Genomic DNA, 20274 nt, shown 5'->3' on the forward strand with positions numbered 1-20274 from the left:
CTTAACGCGTTAGTTCTGCGTAACACCCACGCCCAGTGCCAGCCCCTCAGAGCTGCTGCTCCCCTCGGGCACCTTGCAGCACCAGGCCTGCTGGACAGGTGCAGAAATGCAGAGCACCCGAGGCCAGCATCTCCTGCCCTGGAAGAGAGCAGCAGGGCTTCAGGAGGGCCTGGGCTGGGCTGGAGGCTCCAGGATTGGCGACAAGTCTGTGAGCTGCACTTATAGGCACTTGTGGACAACACGGCACCTGGCTCTTGCCCCTGGTTTAAAATGTGTTCCTGGCTCACATGGGAGCACAGAGCACGTGACATGCAGCTTCCACTGCTGGATGCACTTGCCCTGAGCTGGCGCTCTCTCACCCTCGGCTGTTTTCAGGCTGGCTTGCAGCAAGCATGCATGCACGCACGCACATTCTCCCGGGATTGGGATCCCAGACCCCAGACGGGTTTCCAGGGTCTGAGGACTTTTGTGCCGCCTGTTGGGACTCTCACCTCCGTTTGCATCAGTGAGTTCAGTTCTCCGCAGGAACCCCAAATAGCCTGTTCGTGCCCAGACGGTCTGTGTGTCTCCAAAACTTAATCTTGAGTTGAAGTGATCTGACTGGAGGGATTCATCCCCATAAATAGTGAAATAACCACTGGCATTGTGGGCACTGTGAACCCAGATCTGTTAAGGAAGCAAAATATAACTGGATAAGTTAACTTGAGATGATCTCCAGGGTAGAAGCTACTTTTACAATTCAATAGATTATATTCCGTGCTATTGAAACTGTCCTTGCCCTGCAAAAACAAGACGATTCCAGTTTCTGGGGAGACACAGATGCCACAAAGTTTACTGAAATGAAGGCATGACAACAAGCTCATGGCTGAGCAAACAACCAAGCCATCATCTGTTGAGAATTCTATTAAAGCAGATGGATTGGGGGCTTTTGAAATAAACATCAAATGAACGAGGTTGTATGAGTTTCCTTGTATTTATTCAAATGTACCGACTGTTTCTAAAAAGCAAGCTGGAAAAATGTTACAAAGCTTTGTGATTTACTTTCCCTTTCACTTGGTTTGCATACTTTTGGGAATATTATATTGTAATAAAACAACACAAAACAAACTTTAGGAGGGAAAGGCACTGTAACATCAAAAAATGGGGGACAAAAGTGCCTGAGTGTGGAAATGGGAAAGAAAGACCTGCTGACATGGTGCCAACCACGTGGGCTGAGCAGAGCCAGGGACAAGGCAGAGGAGCCCATCAAGTCTGCACAGAAGAGGCCCGGAGGAGCCGGGGTCTAGCCAGCAGCCCTCAGTCACGCCTGCTGAGCAAAGAGGAAGCAGCCCAGAGATGGAGGGCACCCCATTGAGCGTGGGGAAGGAAAACCATCTCTGTTAAGACACGTTCCCAGTAGAACATCAGGGTGTGGTGGTCCCTGCCCCTCCGCCCAGCGCACCCGCTCAGCTCCAAGCAAGGCCGCCCGCTGTGAGGACAGCACCCGCCGGGACCATCTCTAGTGGTGCCTGAGATGGCGGGTGCTACATCCCAATTTCATTCCCAGACGTATATTTAAAGGAAATTCCTAAAATATAGCGCAGCTCACAGACTAGTTCTGATCTTCACATAGAGACAGATGAGTGAGGGGCCAAAAAACCGCCCAAGAAGAAAAAGGGTTTGGGGAGTGAGCAGTGGTTAGGACTCACACCTCATCACTATTCACCCTTTATGAGGTACACACGTGTGCCCAGGGCACCACTCCAGGAGAGTGGCGGGGCTGGTGTGCTGGTCGGGTGCCAGCTGTGGCAGCCTTTTCTGCGCGGCCGGAACGGGTCAGAGGAAGGGGGGAAGCTGACTGAACAGTGGGCAGCACTGCAAGAGGGTCCTAGAGGGCAGGACAGGGTCACTGTGGGCTTGGCTTTGGAGAGGAAAACGGGGGTGGGGTGGGGAGGGGAGGCAGACATGTCAGAAGAAACAAGTCCATCAGGGAGAGAGAAGGACAGTGTAAGGCAGAGGCGGGCACACCTGGCCGGCCGAGCAGGGCAAGCTGCGGGGAAGACAGCCCAGGAAGGGTCTCCTGCAGCCCCATGCAGCCAGCAGCGCGCAGGATGAGGGGGCGGGCGGGAAGTCACTGGCCAGGTGCGTCGTCAACACAAGGGAGCGGAAGTGACTTTCTGACCCAGATAAACACCTGTCGTGTCCCCGGCCCGCCTGCCACGATTGTTGGTGCTGTTATGATTCTGGGCTTGGCAAGATTCCCTCTGCACGTTCTCCATCGTGTTCCTGATGAAGGACTTCCCTGCTGGGAAGGCAGCAGGCACGTGGAAGACAAACCAAGGGCTGGGAAACAAGGAAACTCAGTCCACTCACATGAAGTTTCCTCTTTTCTAAACTTTTGGAAGAGAATCTATGATACTCCCTTAAGGAAACCCTACTTTGTAATCCTGAACTTTCATGGACACCCTGTACCTCACCTCACCCAGGTGTGAGTCCCCAGAACTCACCTCACCCAGGTGTGAGTCTCCCAATGGTCCTTTTGTTTCTGGATTGGCAATTATGATCCGAACCCCTGGAAGTATCTATGTTGGAAAGAAGAGTCTCATCAGCGGACAGACAGGTAGATACTGCACAATCAACCTTGACCTTGCTTTCATGCCATGTGCCTATTTTCCTGATTAAAATGGTTTAGAAAGTGAATGGCTTTAAATCAAAATTATATACCACAGCATTACATAATTACAGCAAAACAATTACATTTCATTGTAATTATTACAGTGACAGAGCCTGTGTTAAAGTGATCCTAAAATTAAGAATTTGAACAAAATATGGTAAATGATATAATTTAACAGGCTCAATGTTTGCAAAATAGGATTTAGTGGAGCTGCTTTGTAGTGTCCAGAAGACACGGCCGTCACCACTCATGCGTCTGCCGAGCCATGAGGACACCGCGCCTGCAGCTCTGCCCCTCTCCTCTACCACACCGCCCACTTTTCCTGCTGGTAAACATCTTCTAGTACAATGTCGATATGAAGCACTTCCTTCTTAATGGACGTTTAGCTCAGAAATGCTCCACATTCCACTGAAACCACGTAATGAAGCAAAAGCTGATTCTGGAAATTTAGAACAGAACCCGTCTCAGTTCAGCTAATTGACACTGTGTGGTTGAGATAAGGCAACACATCTGTCCGTGAACGCTCCTGGAACACGTCTGACGAACGGCCCGCCAGACCAACTTGGGTGGGTGGATAGCGCTGTGTCCCACCTTAGAGCCAACTTAGTACCAAGAATTCTAACGGGCAGTCATGTAGACACAGACTGTAAAAGGTCCAAAAACAATATGCTTTTAGAATTATGTTAAATGGAGAAGAGATCTGACGATTGGGGCCAAAAAAGAAAAAAAAAAGTCCTCAAATAGGTTTAAATATGTTTCTTGCATTTTAGTTCTATAAACAAGATAGCCACCATTGCAGGAACGACTAGCTGTCCCCTGATAAACATTCTTTGTCCAGTTCCACAGTAAACAAGCCCCAATTGTGAGCCAGGCCCGTAGACATTCAAAACTCATGTAGTGCTGCCAACCTGCCTTTCAGCTGTGGGTGACAATGCCCAGTGATACTTAAGTGTGAGTGAGGCAGCTGAGGAGCTGTCCTTACAGTCTGCACCTTTTGCCTCCTCCTTTTTCTGCTTCTCCTCCTCTGGTTGGAATGTGCAAAGGAAGGCTGGAGCTAGAAAAACCACTCTAGACCCTGAGGCACCCTTGGGAGGGGAGGCCAAGACATAAGATGCCACGGTCCCTGGTGGTTTCTTCTACGTGAGAAAAAAACCTAACTCATTTAAAACACTGTCATTTTGAGTTTCTGTGCTCATGGCCAAAACCAGTCCTGATATACTACATTCAAGAAAACTTTTTTGAAAAAAAAAAAAAAATCTACCATCTATTTCTTGAATTTTCAAAGCCCATAAACTGAGACTCGTGTTTATATGGACATGCATACGCCTTCCTTCAATACTTACTTTTCCTGATTCCATCAGGGGCAAACTATGAGGAGATCCTCTTTCTACTAAACGGACTCTACAAAGAGAAACAGAAGGTGTTACTATGTTTTCGGTACCAGTGGTTCCCTTGCTCCACGTCCAGCACTTGGTCAATGCCTGGCAGTTTGATGGGGAACATTAACTCTGCTGATGAGCATTACCCAACTCAAAGATAGTCTAGAAGTCAAAGAAAAAGCAGTCGATAGTAGAGAGGAAACAGCGAGGGCCACCACACAGGCCACGGAGAATGGAGATGCAGTCCCACCTACCAACCCGAAAAATGACTGGGAACGATTCTGCATTTAAAGTAACCGGGGTTCGACGTAGCACTTGCAGAAAAGGGAAAGGATAAGGATTAAACTGCATTCCTCAAAGAGCTGCCACCCTTGTGACAGCAATGCCTGGTCCTGAAACACTCAAGGCCCTGCCCCTGCAGACCACAGGCTGGGCCTCAGACACAGCAGCACAGAACCCACCTCCTCAAACAGGTGCACTAGAGAGGACCGGCCAGTTCAGACAGCAAAAGCTCCTTTTAGAAAAGAAGCTCTTTTCCATTTAAAAACTATTCACTGGTGATTTAATCGTAAAACTGTGGAGGACCTTGGTGCCAGTCACAACCTGAGCTCCTTAAGTCCTTCCCAGCTGTGTTATTTTAACTATTCTATGACTGGTTTTACACCTTTCCATGTTACTTTGAGACTGTGATGCTGATCATTCATCAACAGGCAACTTTTATTTAAGGAAAACGGAGTGAAGGGGAACCTGCTGGGATGCTTGACTGCAGAACATGGAGGGCGTCAGCAGGAGGATGCGGCCAGGGAACGCGGGATCGTCAAATTCACCAGCGTGACCCGTTCTTTGTATCAGCACAGATCTGCCCCCATAACTGATAAGTATTGCTGTAGGGGGATGGGCAATGAAGGAAGGACCCTGAGAGTCACAGCTTGGTGGGGCTCCTTCGCAGGTTCTGCTCCGGTCACCCAGAGTGAGGGTCCAGGGCGCGGATGACAACATGAGCAGGAGGAGGGCAGACAGACAAGGTCCCGACAGAAAGGGGTGTGGGTAGGGCTCCCGTGCTGGCAGGCATCCTGGGGCGGGCTGCAGGCCTCTGAAAAGCAGCTGAAAAGCTCTTACTTCCAGGCGAAGGATGCCCTGCCTTCCAGCTAGCCTTTGGTGTGGTGTCTCGTGTTGCTGCAGACAAAAGTAGAAAAACCACCTAGATCTTACACTACTTAAGCCTTCCAGAATATGGGCACACCTCCTTTTATTGCTCTTTGTTTGCTTTATTGCACTTCGCAGATACTGCGTTCTTTTTTTGTTTTTTAAACAAATTGAAGGTTTGTGGCAACCCTGCATCGAGCAAGTCTATCAGTACCATTTTTCCAACAGCATTTGCTCACTTCATGTCTCTGTCACATTACGGTAGTAATTCTTGTAATATTTCAAACTTTTTCATTATTGCTATTGCATTTATTATGGTGATCTGTGATCTTTGCTGTTACTATTGTAATTGTTTTGGGGCGCCACGAATTTGCCCTTATAAGATGGTGAACTTAATAAATGCTGTGCGTTCTGACTGCTCCACTGATTGGCCATTCCCCATCTTTCTCCCCCTCCTCATTCCCTGAGACACAATGATACTGAAATTAGGCCAACTAATAACCCTACAATGGCCTTAGTGTTCAAGTGACATTCTTCTCAAGGAAAAGTCACACACTTCTCACTTTAAATGAAACGGTAGAAATGATTAAGCTTGGTGAGGAAGGCAGGTCAAAAGCTAAGATGGGCTGAAAGCTAGGCCTCTTGCACCACCAGATATAGTTAGCCAAGCTGTATGTGCCAAGGAAAAGTTCTTGAAGGAAATTAAAAGTGAACATATGAAACAGCCTTATTGCTGATATGGAGAAAGTTTTAGTGGTCTGGGTAGAAGATCAAAATAGCCACAACATTTCCTTAAGCCAAAGCCTAACCCAAAGCAAGGCCCTAACTCTCTCGAATTCTATGAAGGCTAAGAGAGGTGAGGAAGCTGCAGAAGAAGGTTAGAAGCTAGCAGAGGTTGGTTCATGAGGTTTAAGGAGAGAAGCCTTTTCCATTACATAAAAGTAAAGGTGAAGTAGCAAGTGCTGATAAAGAAGCTGCAGCAACATCCAGAAGATCTAGCTAAGGTCATTCATGAAGGTGGCTCCACCCAACAAAAGATTTTCAACATAGATTAAACAGCCTTCTATTGGAAGAAGATGCCATCTAGGACTTTCATAGGAGAGGAGAGGCCAATGGCTGGCTTCAAAGCTTCAAAGGACAGGATGACTCTTGTTAGGGGCTACAACACCTGGTGACTTGAAGTTGAGCCAATGGTCATCTACCACTCTGAAAATCCTAAGGCCTGTAAGAATTATGCTAAATCTACTCTGCCTGTGCTCTGTAAATGGAATAACAAAGCCTGGATGACAGCACATCTAGTTACAACATGGTTTACTGAATATTTTAAGCCCACTGTTGAGATGTGCTCAGGAAAAAAAACTCCTTTCAAAACACTACTGCTCATTGACAATGCACCTGGTCACCCAAGGGCTCTGATGGAAATGGACAATGAGATACAGGTTGTTTTCTTGTCTGCTAACACAATATCCATTCTACAGTTCCTGGATCAAGTACTAATTTTGACTTTTAATTCTTATTATTCAAGAAATACATTTTATAAGACTATATAGCTGCCATAGATAGTGATTTCCCTGATGGATCTGGGCAAAGGTAATTGAAAACCTTCTGGAAAGGATGTACTATTCTAGATGCCATTAAGAATATTCATGATTCATGGGAAGAGGCCAAAATATCAACATTAACAGGAGTTCAGAAGAAGTTGATTTCAACCCTCCTGGACGACTTTGAGGGGTTCAAGACTTCAGCGGAAGAAGTAACTGCAGATGTGGTAGAAACAGCAAAAGAACTAGAATTACAAGTGGAGCCTGAGATGTGACTGAATTTCTGCAATCTCATGAGAAAACTTGGACAGATGAAGAGTTACTTTATGGATGCGCAAAGAAAGTGGTTTCTTGAGATGGAATCTACCCTGGTGAAGATTCTGTGAAGATTGCTGGAATGACAACAAAGGATTTAGAATATGGCATAAACTTAATAGATAAAACAGGGGCAGGGTTGGAGAAGATTGATCCAAATTTTGAAAGAAGTTCCGCTGTGGGTAAAATGCTATCATCGGCATTGCGTGTTACAGAGAAATCGTTCCTGAAGAGTCAGTTAATGTAGCGAACTTCATGGCTGTCCTATTTTAAGAAACTGCCACAGCTGCGCTGACCCAACCTTCAGTAAGGACCACCCTGTTCAGTCAGCAGCCAGCCACACTGAGGGGAGACCCTCCACCAGCAAAACGATTATAACCCACTGAAGGCTCAGATGACAGTGAGCATTTTTAAGCAACAAAATATTTTAAAATTAAGGTATGTACACTTTGTTTTTTCAGACATAATGCTATTGCACACTTAATCGACTACAGGGCTTCCCTGGTGGCGCAGTGGTTGAGAATCCGCCTGCCGATGCAGGGGACACGGGTTCGTGCCCCGGTCCGGGAAGATCCCACATGCCGCGGAGTGGCTGGGCCCGTGAGCCATGGCCGCTGGGCCTGCGTGTCCGGAGCCTGTGCTCCGCAACGGGAGAGGCCACAACAGTGAGAGGCCCGCGTACCGCAAAAAAAAATAAATAAATAAAAAAAATAAACTACTGGCTGCATTAAGACAGAGTTAAAAGGGACTAAAACTCTTCTAGGACTCAGGTAGCATTATGCTAATTTAGGGTGGGTTATAATTAAAAATTACCATTAGAGCACTAAAAATCTATGGAACTTCACCTGTAGCAGCTTTCAGACAGATGCAATGCTTGCAGGAAATATCAATGCTGGGAATGATAACTTTTTATAGTCTGCTGGGTCAGGAGGCTGCGCCTGTTACACTGAACTAAATTAGGCTAATTTGAGTAATTAGGTTAAGTGAAGAAGGCTGTGTCCAAGTGCTGGCTGGCCAACTGTGGAGTCTGGATATTGGCAACTGGCTACAGATGGAGAAAGCAATAAAGAAAAAGGCCAAACTGGCTGGGAAGATTATGAGTGGGCAGAAGCAGGGGTGAGGAAAGAGGGAAAGAATGAAAGAGAAAGGGGCCGAGGTAATGGCTGGCTCAGCCCACCTAGTCTGGCTGCTGCTATGGGCAGGGCAGCTGGCCAGCGAGTAGGCTGGGTGTCCTACAAAGGACAGACCATCCGGCCAGGGAAGGGCAAAACCTTTGCGAAAAATGAGGGCTCTTCTGGATAAGCTACGCTCTGCTGTTTGTCCACTCACAGCCACCACTCAGGGAGCTCTGGCCGTGGCACTAGGACAGGGATGACTTCTGAGCGGGGCACCTGGGGTCATGAATGGAACCAGGCCACTTGAGCCAAGAGTGGGAGCAAGTGCCCTGGCCTGCGACTCGAGCCCGGACGTTGTGCTTCTCCTCCTCTCAGACCCCAAGGTTCCCGCCAACATGGGGAGTGAGTCCATGGCCCGGTCCTCCTTCTGCAGTGGGACTGCTGGCCACGCACACTGGCTGGCCTCTGTCTCTCTGGCCAGCAGGCCTCCCCTGCTCTCGGAGTTTAGGAGTTTATCTTGTCTCCTGACCCTCCCTGCTGAGCTGAAGCCTTTGAGGAAGGCAGGCAAACGGGATCTCACCTGAGGATCTCACCTGAAATGTGGAAAACCCTACCGCTAAAAACTTCCTTGCGGCCTCCTGTCTGGGCTGCTGAGTGGTGGCAGACACCTGGGCAAGCACGGAGGGCAAACGTAAGGACAGAACAAAGAATTTCTTCTCTGGTCAGTATGAAACGGTGCTCTCTGTCAGCGATTCACAGGCAAGCAGGAAGGGGGCGCTGGAATCACTCAGGGGTGGTCCTGTCCCGCCAGCAAATGCCACACGGGTGGCCGTTCCTCCACTTGAAAATATCCACAGAGCAAAGAGAAAACCACCCCTTATAGGAGGAGACAGAGATGTGTCTTTTGAAAGAGCTGGGAGCTACACACACACAGGCAGCACACACGGGAGGGCGAGTGACTCACAGAAAATACAGGAAACTCAGTAGGAGACCTTCCCAGGCTGGCACCATGGGGAGGGGAGGCTCTCTCCCCCCAGGACTGTGCCTGCCCACACACTGTAACCCACTGGCTCTGGAGATGCACCACAATCAGGAAACCACAGCACCTTCCCCACAGGAGGGCTGGCAGCGCCACAGCTGCTGTCAGGACCCGGTCACTTCAGAACCATGGACAAGAGCCCAGCGTGGGCACGTCCTGACAGAGCAGGTAAAGAGGACGGGGGTGCCGGACTGCCCAGTGGCCAGCCCGGACACACAGGAAGAGGAGCTGACAGGGCCCAGCGGCATGCACTGGGCGGCCAGGATGAAGTGTGCATGGAGTTCCTGCATCCGGGGTGGCACTGGGCTGAGTCTCCCATGTCCCTGGGCAGCAGGGGGAAGACAGTGCCTTCCAGGAAGGGACACGGTAATTATTCCTTAATGTAAGACACCTATTTGGGTTTCTGCTCCCTTCAGAAGAAGGGGCCCAGCAGGAGAGAGCGGCGATGAGCTCGGGCGTGCGGCAGGACCTCAGTCTGGAGCAGCTGGGTGTGGCAGCACCAAGCCAGCCCGGGGAGCAAGGCTCCCTGCTGTGACTGCAAGAGGGAGCCTCCAGGGACAGAAGCCAGCAGAAAACCACGTTCAAGGGCAGGACTTTGCTTTGGTTTCTTAAGTCAAACCCTGACAAAGACGAGGAAGGGACAAGTCCAGTGCACGTGTTTCTGGTGTCTGACAGCCCCTCAGCTCCCAGCCATGCCTGTCCTCTGACGCAGGACAGAGCTGAGAATGTGAAATGCAAGCCTGGAGAGCGCTACAGGGACAGAGGTGGGTATGACTCAGAGGCTTTCTCATGAGGCCTGGACAGGATGGGTGTGGGGTCCCTCTGACACTGAGCAATGTCACCCTTAATTGTAAAGGTCGATTGACATTCCTGACAGTGTCACTAACATAAGACTGCATAGCAATTTCCAGTTCACAAAGCACTCTTACTTCTGTTTTGAATGACCAAGTCAGGAAATGTATGTATACGAGATTATTTTACAGATTAGGACAAAAATGTCACTTAAAAGGATACAGACTTCCCAAGGTCAAAAGACTAGTAAAAGAAGCTCCTACTATGACTCAGGTCTCCTGGCTCTTTCTAGAACAGTGAAATCAATCTGATACTGGACTTTTATTACTTTACCATGACACATTGTATGGGTTCCAATTTCACTTTTCCTAAATCACAACTTTTCTCAATAGGAAGATTTGCCACACTGAAGACAGTTAAGAAGGTAGGTCACAAAGCTGTTAGAAAGGAGTTTCTAGATTTCTTTCCTTTTCCAGGAAAGAAAACTCCCTGAACCCCACTCCCAACCATCCCTGGTACTCCAGGAGATTTGTAACACACAATGGGACCAACTGTCCTTTCCTGATTACTATTCTTGAGAGTAAGTCCGTTTGAGACTGTAACCTACCCTCTTAGGCCCCAAAGATCAGCAGTTTTTATCTAAATGGTCTTACAAATTTGATCTTCATGTGTCTTGAGGGTCAGGTCACAGACAGAACTGCATAAATATTACTCAAGTGGCGATTCTTTGATGAGCTGTTCACCTTCTGAAGTTATAAAGTTTTTTCAAATAATTTTTATAGGGAGTAAAGTAGATTTCTTTCTAAAGCCCAAAAGTTGTATTTGGAATTTATGCCCCTGAAACACAGTTACTTAATCTCTTCAGAGCTAAGTGTCTGCATTTTGAAAATGTTCTGGATGGAGCTCTGCTCTAGTGGGCCGGTGTGCTCTTGGTGGGCCAGTGGTTCTTTCTGCCACCAGATGGGCTGTATCCTGTGATTCCCTGTGAATAGCAGGGTCTAAAATGAGGGCTACAAGGGCCGGGAAGCACCTCTAAGTGTGATGTATTTAGGTGAATGCAGCGTTTCTTAGTCTTGGCACTGCTGCCATTCTGGTCACTTGCCGTGCGGCAGGGGTCTGTCTTGTGCACTGTAGGATGTTTAGTTGCATCCCTGGCCTCCCCTCACCCCCGCCACATGCCAGCAGTACCACTCCCCAGATTATGCTAATCAGACATGGCAACATGGCAACTCATCTGCTGGGGGCACAAGCACCCAGCTGGGAGACCCTGGTGTGAGTGGGGGCTGGTATTCCCCAGGATACCTGAGCCTGCATGGCACACCCGGCCCCTTCTCAGCCCCTGCAGCTCTGCCCCTGACACACTCACCCACACACGGGACTCATACCATGGAAGAACACACTCAGCCAGGCCAGGCTGGGGGCTCCTGGTTTCCCACCCACAACTTTCACTCTGCTCTCCCAGGTGTTGTGAGCACAAAGCACACGTCAGTAGGCACCACATGAGGACATGCAGATAGCAGCACAGTATCTGGCCCTCACAACGCGTCCACAAGCACCTCTAGTAATTTACAAAAGGACACCTTCTACTAGAGTTCATGCTTACTATTAACACATCATAGAAACATCAATGAATAGGCATCTCCACAACTACCCCAAAGAAATGACCTAATCAATGAGGAAGTCTATAGGAAAATGACAGAATTCTCTCTTCCCCCTCAGGCATGTCAGGAGGGACCCCTTTGGGAGCAGATGTTCTGCTAAAGATTCCTCATCTTGTCTCCACCTTCCCTCCCTCAAGGTGAACTCACAAGCACTCACCAGCAACACCCCCTTTTCGTTCTTGCTCAAGGCTGCTTAGGAAGCTGCACAGAAAGGTCACCTGACTTATATTTTAGTTTTTCATGGAAATGTTTAGTTTTTCATGGAAATGCCTTGACACAAATTGTAAACTGTTTACATGACACACATGTAAAGAAATGTGGGCAGAGTGTTGATATTTTATCAGGTGCAAAATGGTGCCTGACTAGAGTGTTCAAGTAAAGGACCAAGTCTTCGGGGCAGAGACTGTGAGAAAAAGTAACTCTGGTTGCAACGGCTCTGGGCCAACCGTTGTCATTTGTGACTGAAAACAAGAATTTGGTTGCTCCACTGGGTACCTCATGCAGAAAATGTGGAGAGTTGTGAAAGCTCGCTCAATGAACCACCTTGTTTGGAGCAGATGATTCTGTATTCCTCCTCCTTCTAGAAGGAACCCTGCACGCCAGGCACCAAGAAGACAAAATCACAATACCTGTCATGTCTCAGAGCTCTCATGTCCACGTAGACGGTGGTCGGATCGGGCCCCGAGGTCCCCTGCAAGCAAGGACACAATGAGGTTAACACGAGTTTGCCTTGGAGGAGCTGGGTCTGTGCTTCCTACTGGCTAGGGAGCATTTCTCTGGCAAAGTCTGAACAAAACCCAAAAGCACTAAAACCACACCTCTCAACTGATAACTGAACTCCGAAAGGAACATCTTATTAGTACTGGACTTTCACACAGCTTGACTGTCAATCACATTTATGAAAATTAGAAAGAAAAGGGGCATCTTGCCAAATAAAAGAAGGCTGAAACTACAGAGACAGCATTTGGCAAAAGCAGGTCGCTGAGGACGTGAAGCATCATTTGCTGAGAGATTTTCACCACATGCATCCCAAAAGGTGTATTTTTAGAGCTCAAGATATTGAAGCAGAACACGTGACATGAGCTGACAGATTAAGGAAGAAGAGATAAAAGATAATGACCTTGTTCCTTCTAGTTCTAATTGTGCCTTGGTTTTCCTCCAATGCGGGAGGCCATTTTTGCCCAAGACATAAGTCAGGGAGGTTGTGTGTTTACCACTGGTCATCTGGGCAGCACCCTGTGTTCTGAACTATTTATTTAACACAGGGTCCAGAAACCTTATCTTGGCATCATAAATCTCTTCAAAATATATGCTGAGTTGACTTCAACAGTGATCTCTGCTCATGTCAGAGCATGGCATTAAAGCTACATTATAAACCAAAATTCTACATACATTTCTTGGGAAAGTAATGTAATACCTTGGGTAGAAAAAGATAGAACCTAAGAAAAATCTGCCAAAATATAAGGGAGCCTCTCAGAATTTATTTGAAGAACTACACTAAAATTCTTCACAAGAGAATCTTAATCTTACACCAAAGGCACGTTTAAATATAAGAAAAAGATAAAAATAAAGACACCTTTGTTGTACCATACTGGACCCCCCGATAATCCTCCCCACAGAGAAAGCACATGCAATCAGCCTGGAGGAGGAGCTGCACTGCCGTATGGCCACGGCGCCCTCGCTGACCTGTGACTGCTTGGGAGAGCCGTGTTACAGACCAGCGCTGAGTGGAGAAGCGGTTTGTGGTCTGAGTAATGCAAAGCACATAACCATAAGAGGCCAATTAAAAACAAACAAATCAGAAAACAGGTCACTAGAAGTGGAAAATGAAATAAAACGGAGATGACCCCATGATGATACCCATGATGGTATAAATGGAGGCACAGCGTTTGTCACAAACGCAAGACGTCTGACAAGATCTGAGAAGTGACACCACGCTGGCCATCAGCCCTCCTGACCACGGGTCTAGAAGCCCAGCCCATCTCTGCACTCAACTACTAGTCTGCCCACTGCTGGGATCTGACGAGACGGTGGTGGTTAGCAGGCACTGGTGTGATGAGCGGGAAATCCCTACCTTCTCAGCCAGCTTCCACAGCCGGTGGGGCTACAGCAGCAGGAGGTGGGAGCAGAGGAGAGGTGAGGACACCAGACCAACAGACACCGAAAATCCAGGACACACACAGACACATAAACAAACAACCCAACAATAAAAGTGGGATGAAGAAGAGAGAGGGGTGGGGAGGAAAATGCAAAAAGCAGGGAACAAAGTAAAAAGAAGATCAAAAACAATGTCAAATATGGAAGTCGTTAAAATCAATCACTGTACCATTAAAGGTTAAAAAAAAATCTAAAAAGATGTCCACATATCCACAGAGCAACAGAAGAGAGTAACAGATGACTAGCCACGGGCAGGTGGACCTGAGTAATTGCTTTTAATACATATGGTCAGTGGGTTTTGATTTTACGCTACCTTTCTCTAGTTTCTTTTCTTTTCTGAGAAATTGGGGAGTATGAATTTTATTGGCCAAATCTGTCAAGTGTTCCTCAATGAAATAGTTTCAAGTTTCTTACTACAACGATGAAGGGGAGCCTGGAAGTTTGTGGATCTAAAATCAGGGTGTCTAGCCCTACTCACCTACAAGATTAGGACAAGAAAAGAGGTCAGAGTACGAGTGAAGCATGAATCAAACCTTGGGCTCCTAGGTGGTCCAGCTCAGCGATGCAGGGAGGGACCCCCCAGTGAGCACCCTGCTTCACCCTCAGCTCTGTCCTCAGAGACAATGCCTCCACTTCCCTCTTGTCCTCCACGGTTTTGGTGCCCACCTCTACCCCTGTTACAGCATCTATACCCATGGGGGAAAGACTCCAGAAAGCAGCGTGGGCAAACTCCTCTGATGTTGTGTGTTCCCTGGCTGACCCGGTGTCTTTCCCAAACACTCCTAGAAAACTAGAACAGGGCCAAGTTCTCCCTTGCGTGTGGTCCTGACCCCATCAACACAATCACTAGGTGGGCTCCAGAGACAACAGCAGCAGCAACAAAGAAGGAGCTCTTCACTCAGTTTCCTGAGGCTGCAATTTGTGAATAAACAAGGCCAGACTGAAAAACTATCATCACTCAACTTGGAGGCAAGTCTGTTAAAAACAAAAACAAAAATAAAAACCAATGGTTCCAGATTTTAAAATTACGATTCCATCCTTCTCTCTGAGACTTCCTTCACTGTGGTAACCATGGCTACTGCTTTCTCTCAGCATCTCTATGTTTGGAAAACTGAGGCAGGACTCAAGGAAAGAGAATAGGGCCAGGAAAGGTGTGTGCAACCTGGAAGGCACACTCAACTTTCACTGGGTCTCTTCAAGCTGAATGCAATAATTTAAATAATTTCTCTCATGATTCTTTGAATCCCAAACATTAATTGGAACAAAACTAAGTCCATGTTCTCTCTCTAAATTATTCTAATTCACAATCTTTAAAAATAATGACTCAAAGTAGTATCTCAGAAAAAAAATACACATGACTGGGAACGAGTTTCCTATCTTGTAAATGTGTGGAGGAGATAACATCTGGAGCAAAATTGGTCTACTGACTAATGAGGGAGACATGAACAAAGAGTTAATGTACAGGTGTTTCCAAGTTTCAAAAACCCTAAGGTAGAAAACTCTGAGATTTCAAGATAAATAGTAGGGAGTGCATATTTAACAAAATTCTTCACTTTGCCAAGGAATGCAAGCTGGAGTTCCTTTAACTAAGGAGTATGCTCCCAAGTATTTAAAGATAACGGAATACTTCCAGAAGGGACCAGCAGGAAAGCAAAGCCTATCTATTCCAACCAAAGGTTTATCAGAAATGAAGACAAAACATGTTTGAAATTGCAAGTTATATTAATCAGAAAAGAGGATTAACTTTAATGTTCAGTTGTATAATAAAAAGTTACATATGGACATACAGTAAAAATCTTTTTTTCTTATTGTCATAAAAGTGTATCAGTTAGGTATTAAGCACTTATTGAACAAATGAGTTATATTTAAATCTCAGCTGTATATATACAGACTCACATCCCAAACACAGCACAGCCAATTCAACACAGTACTTATCTGAACACCTTGGCTGAGTGGTACTTTTCTATTCAGCAACTCACATACTATAGCATTAGTACAATCTAGTATTAGCACCTAACTCCTTAAGCCTAAGTAGCAAATTCTAAGCAGAAACGTGATATAAAGACAGTTCCAGAGTACTGACATTGGGCTTATCTACTGTGCTGGTGTTTGAGGAGTTGAGGGAGTTTCCCATAACTGGGGGCACAAGAGGCAGCTCTGCAGGACTGGATTCCAGCAGGGTATGGGCAGAGCAAAGTGGTTCATCAGTGGGCTCTTCCCCCCTGAACTTTAAGCAGTGTTTCTGCCTGCATGACCCCAAGGCACATTCTTTGGTCCTCCTAGCAGATCTGTGTATTAATAATGATCTTTTCACTATTTTAACTGAGATTTCAGCTTTCTTTTGATAAGCACTAGTATGGTGCAACTTTTCCATGCTTATACCTTTAACCTATTTGTGTCTTTATTTTGAAACCATGTTTGTTTTGGGCTATATATAATTGGGTCTTGCCTTTTTTTTTTTTTTTTTTTTTGCGGCACGCGGGCCTCTCACTGTTGTGGCCTCTCCCGTTGTGGAGCACAGGCTCTGGACACGCAGGCTCAGCGGCCATGGCTCACGGGCCCAGCCACTCCATGGCATGTGGGATCCTCCCAGACCGTGGCACGAACCCGTGTCCCCTGCATCGGCAGATGGACTCTCAACCACTGCGCCACCAGGGAAGCCCAGGTCTTGCTTTTTAAAAATCCAACCTCATGATCTCTGCATCTTAAATGAAGTGGTAGAGGATTTATATTTATTATTGATGTGATTATGTTTAAATCTATTTTTTGTTGTTTATAATTCATCCCATCTATCCCCCCCACCTTTTTTCTGCCTTCTTTTATAGATCCATTCTCTCCCCTCTGTTGGCTTATTAGCTACAACTCCTTGTTTTTCTAATTTTAGTGGTTACTTTATGGCTTATAGCATACATCTTTAATTTTCCAGTCTACCTTCAAGCAATATTATACCAATTCACATGCTGGAAGAACCTTATGATAGTATACTTCCATTTTTCCCTCCCAAACTCTGGGCAGTTGCTGTCATCAGTTGACTTTTATACATGATATAATCCCTACAGTATATTACAAGTTTTGTAAAGGCAGTCAATTACCTTCTAAAGAAACTTAGTAAGAAAAAAATCTTATATGTTTACCTATGCACTTGCCATTTCCAGCATTATTCATTCTTTTGTATAGACCCAGATTTCACACTGGTATCATTTCCCTTCTGCCTAAAGGATTTCCTTTAATATTTCTTGCTCTGTGGGCCTGCTAGTAGTTGATTCTCAGCTTTTGTATGGCTAAAAAAAGTTTTTATTTCAAGTTTGCTCTTGAAAGATATTTCCATTGACTACTATGAAATTCTAGGTTGACGGTATTTTTCTTTTAGTATTTAAAAGCTGTTTTCCACTGTCTCTTTGCTTACATTTCTGATGAGAAGTCTGATGTCATTCTCATCACTGTTCCTCTGTAACTTGAGTTTTTTCATCTGCCTGCTTTTAAGATTTTCCCTATATCACTGGGTTTGGGCAATTTAGTTAAGTAGTTTCCTTCATGTTACATTAGAGCAGTGGGATTTGTGGGTTTATAGTTCCATCAAATTTGATATATTTCTTCATGTATTTTTTTCTAGACCACACTCTTCTTTTTCCTCTTTCATGGGAACTCCTATTATATGTATACTAAGTCCCTTGAAGTTTTCCCAGATTTCACTGCTGCACTTTCCATTAAAAAAATATTTTTTTCATGTTTCATTTTGGAAAGTTTCTATTTGTTCAAGTTCACTAATTTTTTCTTCTGCCATTGATTCCATCCAGTGTATTTTTCATCTCACATATTATAGTTTACATTTCTAGAAGTTCAATTTGAGTTTTTAATTTTTTTTAACTTTCCATGTCTTTTCTTAACTTTCTGAATATGTGGAATACAGTTAAAATAACTTTTAGTGTCCTTGTCTATAAATTCAACATCTGTGTCAGTATGGTTCAGTTATGATTGACTAATATTTCTCCTCATTGTGGATCTGTACCTGCTTCTTGGTATGCCTGGTAATATATATATATTTTTGGCTGCACTGCATGGCATATGGGATATTAGTTCACTGACCAGGGATCAAACCCATGCCCCCTGCTGTGGAAGTACAGAGTCTTAACCACTGGACCACCAGGGAAGTCCCTGCCTGGTTATTTTTTATAGAGTGTCAAATACTGTAAATTTGACCTTGCTGGTCACTCATCCCACTGTGTTCTGGCTTCCTCTGTATCTGATGAGAGTTCAGCATCATTTTTATTATTGTCCCCCTTACGTAATACATCTTTATTTTGTAGCTGCTTTAAGACTGTCTCTGCTGTTGGCTTTTAGCACTTTGGTGACAATGTGTGTAGGTGTGTTTTTTTAAGCTACTATGCTTGGTGTTCACTGAGATTCTTGAATCTATGTGTTGATATCTCTCATCACTTTTGGCCATTGTGTCTTTAAATTGTTCTTCTGTCCCATTTTCTCTCACCCCCTCCTTCTGGGACTCCTATTACATGCATGTTAGACAACCTGCTATTCCACAGATCTCAGAGACTATCCCATTTTATTTTCATTCCTGTTCCTCTTGTGTTTCAGTTTGGATAATTTCTATTGACTGGATTTCAAGTTCACTCACTGACCCTTTCCCTGCTGCATTCAGTCTGCTATTAAACCATGAGGAATTTTTATTTTTAAGACTGTGGTTTTCATTTCTAGTATTTCCATTTGGCTTTTTGTGGTTTCTATCTTTCTGTGATATTCCTCATCTCTCCATGCAAGGTGTATACCTTTCCAACTAGATTCTTTAACATATTTATCATAGCTATTTTAAAGTCTCTGATAAATCCAACATGTCTATTCTATTGACTCTATTGACCGTGTCCTTTCATGGCCATGTATCCTATTTTCTTTCTTCGTTGCACGTCTTTTCGATTTTTTTTTTGCGGTATGCGGGCCTCTCACTTTTGTGGCCTCTCCCACTGCAGAGCACAGGCTCCGGACGCGCAGGCTCAGTAGCCATGGCTCATGGGCCCAGCCGCTCCGCGGCACGTGGGATCTTCCTGGACCGGGGCATGAACCCACGTCCCCTGCGTAGGCAGGCAGACTCTCAACCACTGCGCCACCAGGAAAGCCCCGTCTTTTCGATTTTGCTTGTAAAGCAAACACTGTGTTTAAAAGCTCAATGGAGACTGAAGAAAAAACATTTACCCCCAGAAAACGGCACTCTCTCCTGTCAGCCCACTAGTTTGTGTGTCTGAGTGAGCTTGGTCTAGGATTTGTGGCAACATTAGATTTCATTCATGCTGGTTTCCCATGCCTGTGAGCATGATCAGGACTTTGGATCTGAGCACTAGTAAGATTCTGGATACCTCTTTATGCTTTATAGCCTAGAGACTTGCTTTCCAAACTGTAGATCTCTTTCTGCTTCACAGCTTGGCTGCCAGCTTTTTGCATGACTGGCTGCTTCTCTTTCCTCTCCATTCTGCTGCCCAACCCCTAGCCTTTGGAAGGCAAAATCTGTACTTGGTGAAGGCCCTGGGGGCCTGAGAGAGATGTGCTTGGCCTCCCTGTCCCACCTCCGTCTTTGGAGTGCAAGGGTGGTACACCAGATGATCTGAGGCTCTCTAGAGAGGGGCTCTCAGCTTTTCTGCTCTCCTTCCAGCCCTCAGGACCTCTGCTTTCCACTCACTGAGGAAACTTTTTCACTTCCAGGGCCCCTCCTCAGACTTCAGAGACCTGTTGCTTTGACTCACCAGAGGCCCACAGAACCGCAGCTAGATTCTCTCAGCTCCTGCTCTGTTCCTGGCTTTTGCATACTGCCCTCTGGAGTAGGTGAGGTCGGTGGGGAGTTGGTGGGGGGTATGCAGAATGACTGGGCTGGGGGTCCCTGGGATTCTCATCCTCTTGCCAAGCTATTTACTGCTGTTAATGTTCTCAAAAAAGTTTGGCTGGTTCCTGATCCCCAGTAAGGGGTGAAAACAATTGTAGGTCTCTTCTCTCTGAAAGATTTAGTTCATTTAGATTTCTCTGAATCTTGGCTCTCTGCTGAATTTTAAAAACTATGATTTTGTGTATTAACCAGATGGTTTCAATAGTTAGGGCTAGAACAACAATCTCTTGTGACTTATACATCCTAATCAAAAATGGAAGTCCAGCAGGGAACTACAGATATATTCAGTATCTAAGGGAAAAAAAGGGAAGTCTAGAATCCTTTTTAATGAATGTATTTTTTGCTAAAATTGTGGTTAGTATTAAGCATGTTGATTGATTTAGAAACTGGTATCAGGAGTGGTTGTCAGGGAAATAGGGATCTGAAATTGGTTAGTTGGTTTGGTAAAAGCCAAAGGGCAGAGAAAATCCAGCTCATCTGCCAGGCTGGACTCTGCAGATGTCCATGCCATGCCCTGGCAAAATGGTAATTAAACCACTTTCACAGGGGTCAGCAAACCCCGGGTTTTGTTGCAAAGTTTTCTAGGAAC

At 45.8% G+C, this 20274-nt stretch overlaps 1 protein-coding gene across 4 annotated transcripts in view; it reads right to left on the reverse strand.

The window, feature by feature from the left end:
• Window positions 1–20274, reverse strand: part of DIP2C (disco interacting protein 2 homolog C) — a 371973-nt gene that overhangs the window by 6689 nt on the left and 345010 nt on the right. For all 4 annotated transcript variants that reach the window (XM_059056827.2, XM_059056829.2, XM_067030168.1 and 1 more), the window contains 4 exons: window positions 12271–12332; window positions 3997–4054; window positions 2487–2561; window positions 492–666 (listed from right to left, as the gene is read on the reverse strand). In XM_059056827.2, coding sequence (XP_058912810.1) covers window positions 492–666; window positions 2487–2561; window positions 3997–4054; window positions 12271–12332 — 370 coding nt within the window. The remainder of the gene's footprint in view (window positions 1–491; window positions 667–2486; window positions 2562–3996; window positions 4055–12270; window positions 12333–20274) is intronic.

This window comes from Kogia breviceps, chromosome 3 (assembly GCF_026419965.1).
Source record: "Kogia breviceps isolate mKogBre1 chromosome 3, mKogBre1 haplotype 1, whole genome shotgun sequence".
In the NCBI taxonomy this organism is placed as follows: domain Eukaryota; kingdom Metazoa; phylum Chordata; class Mammalia; order Artiodactyla; family Physeteridae; genus Kogia; species Kogia breviceps.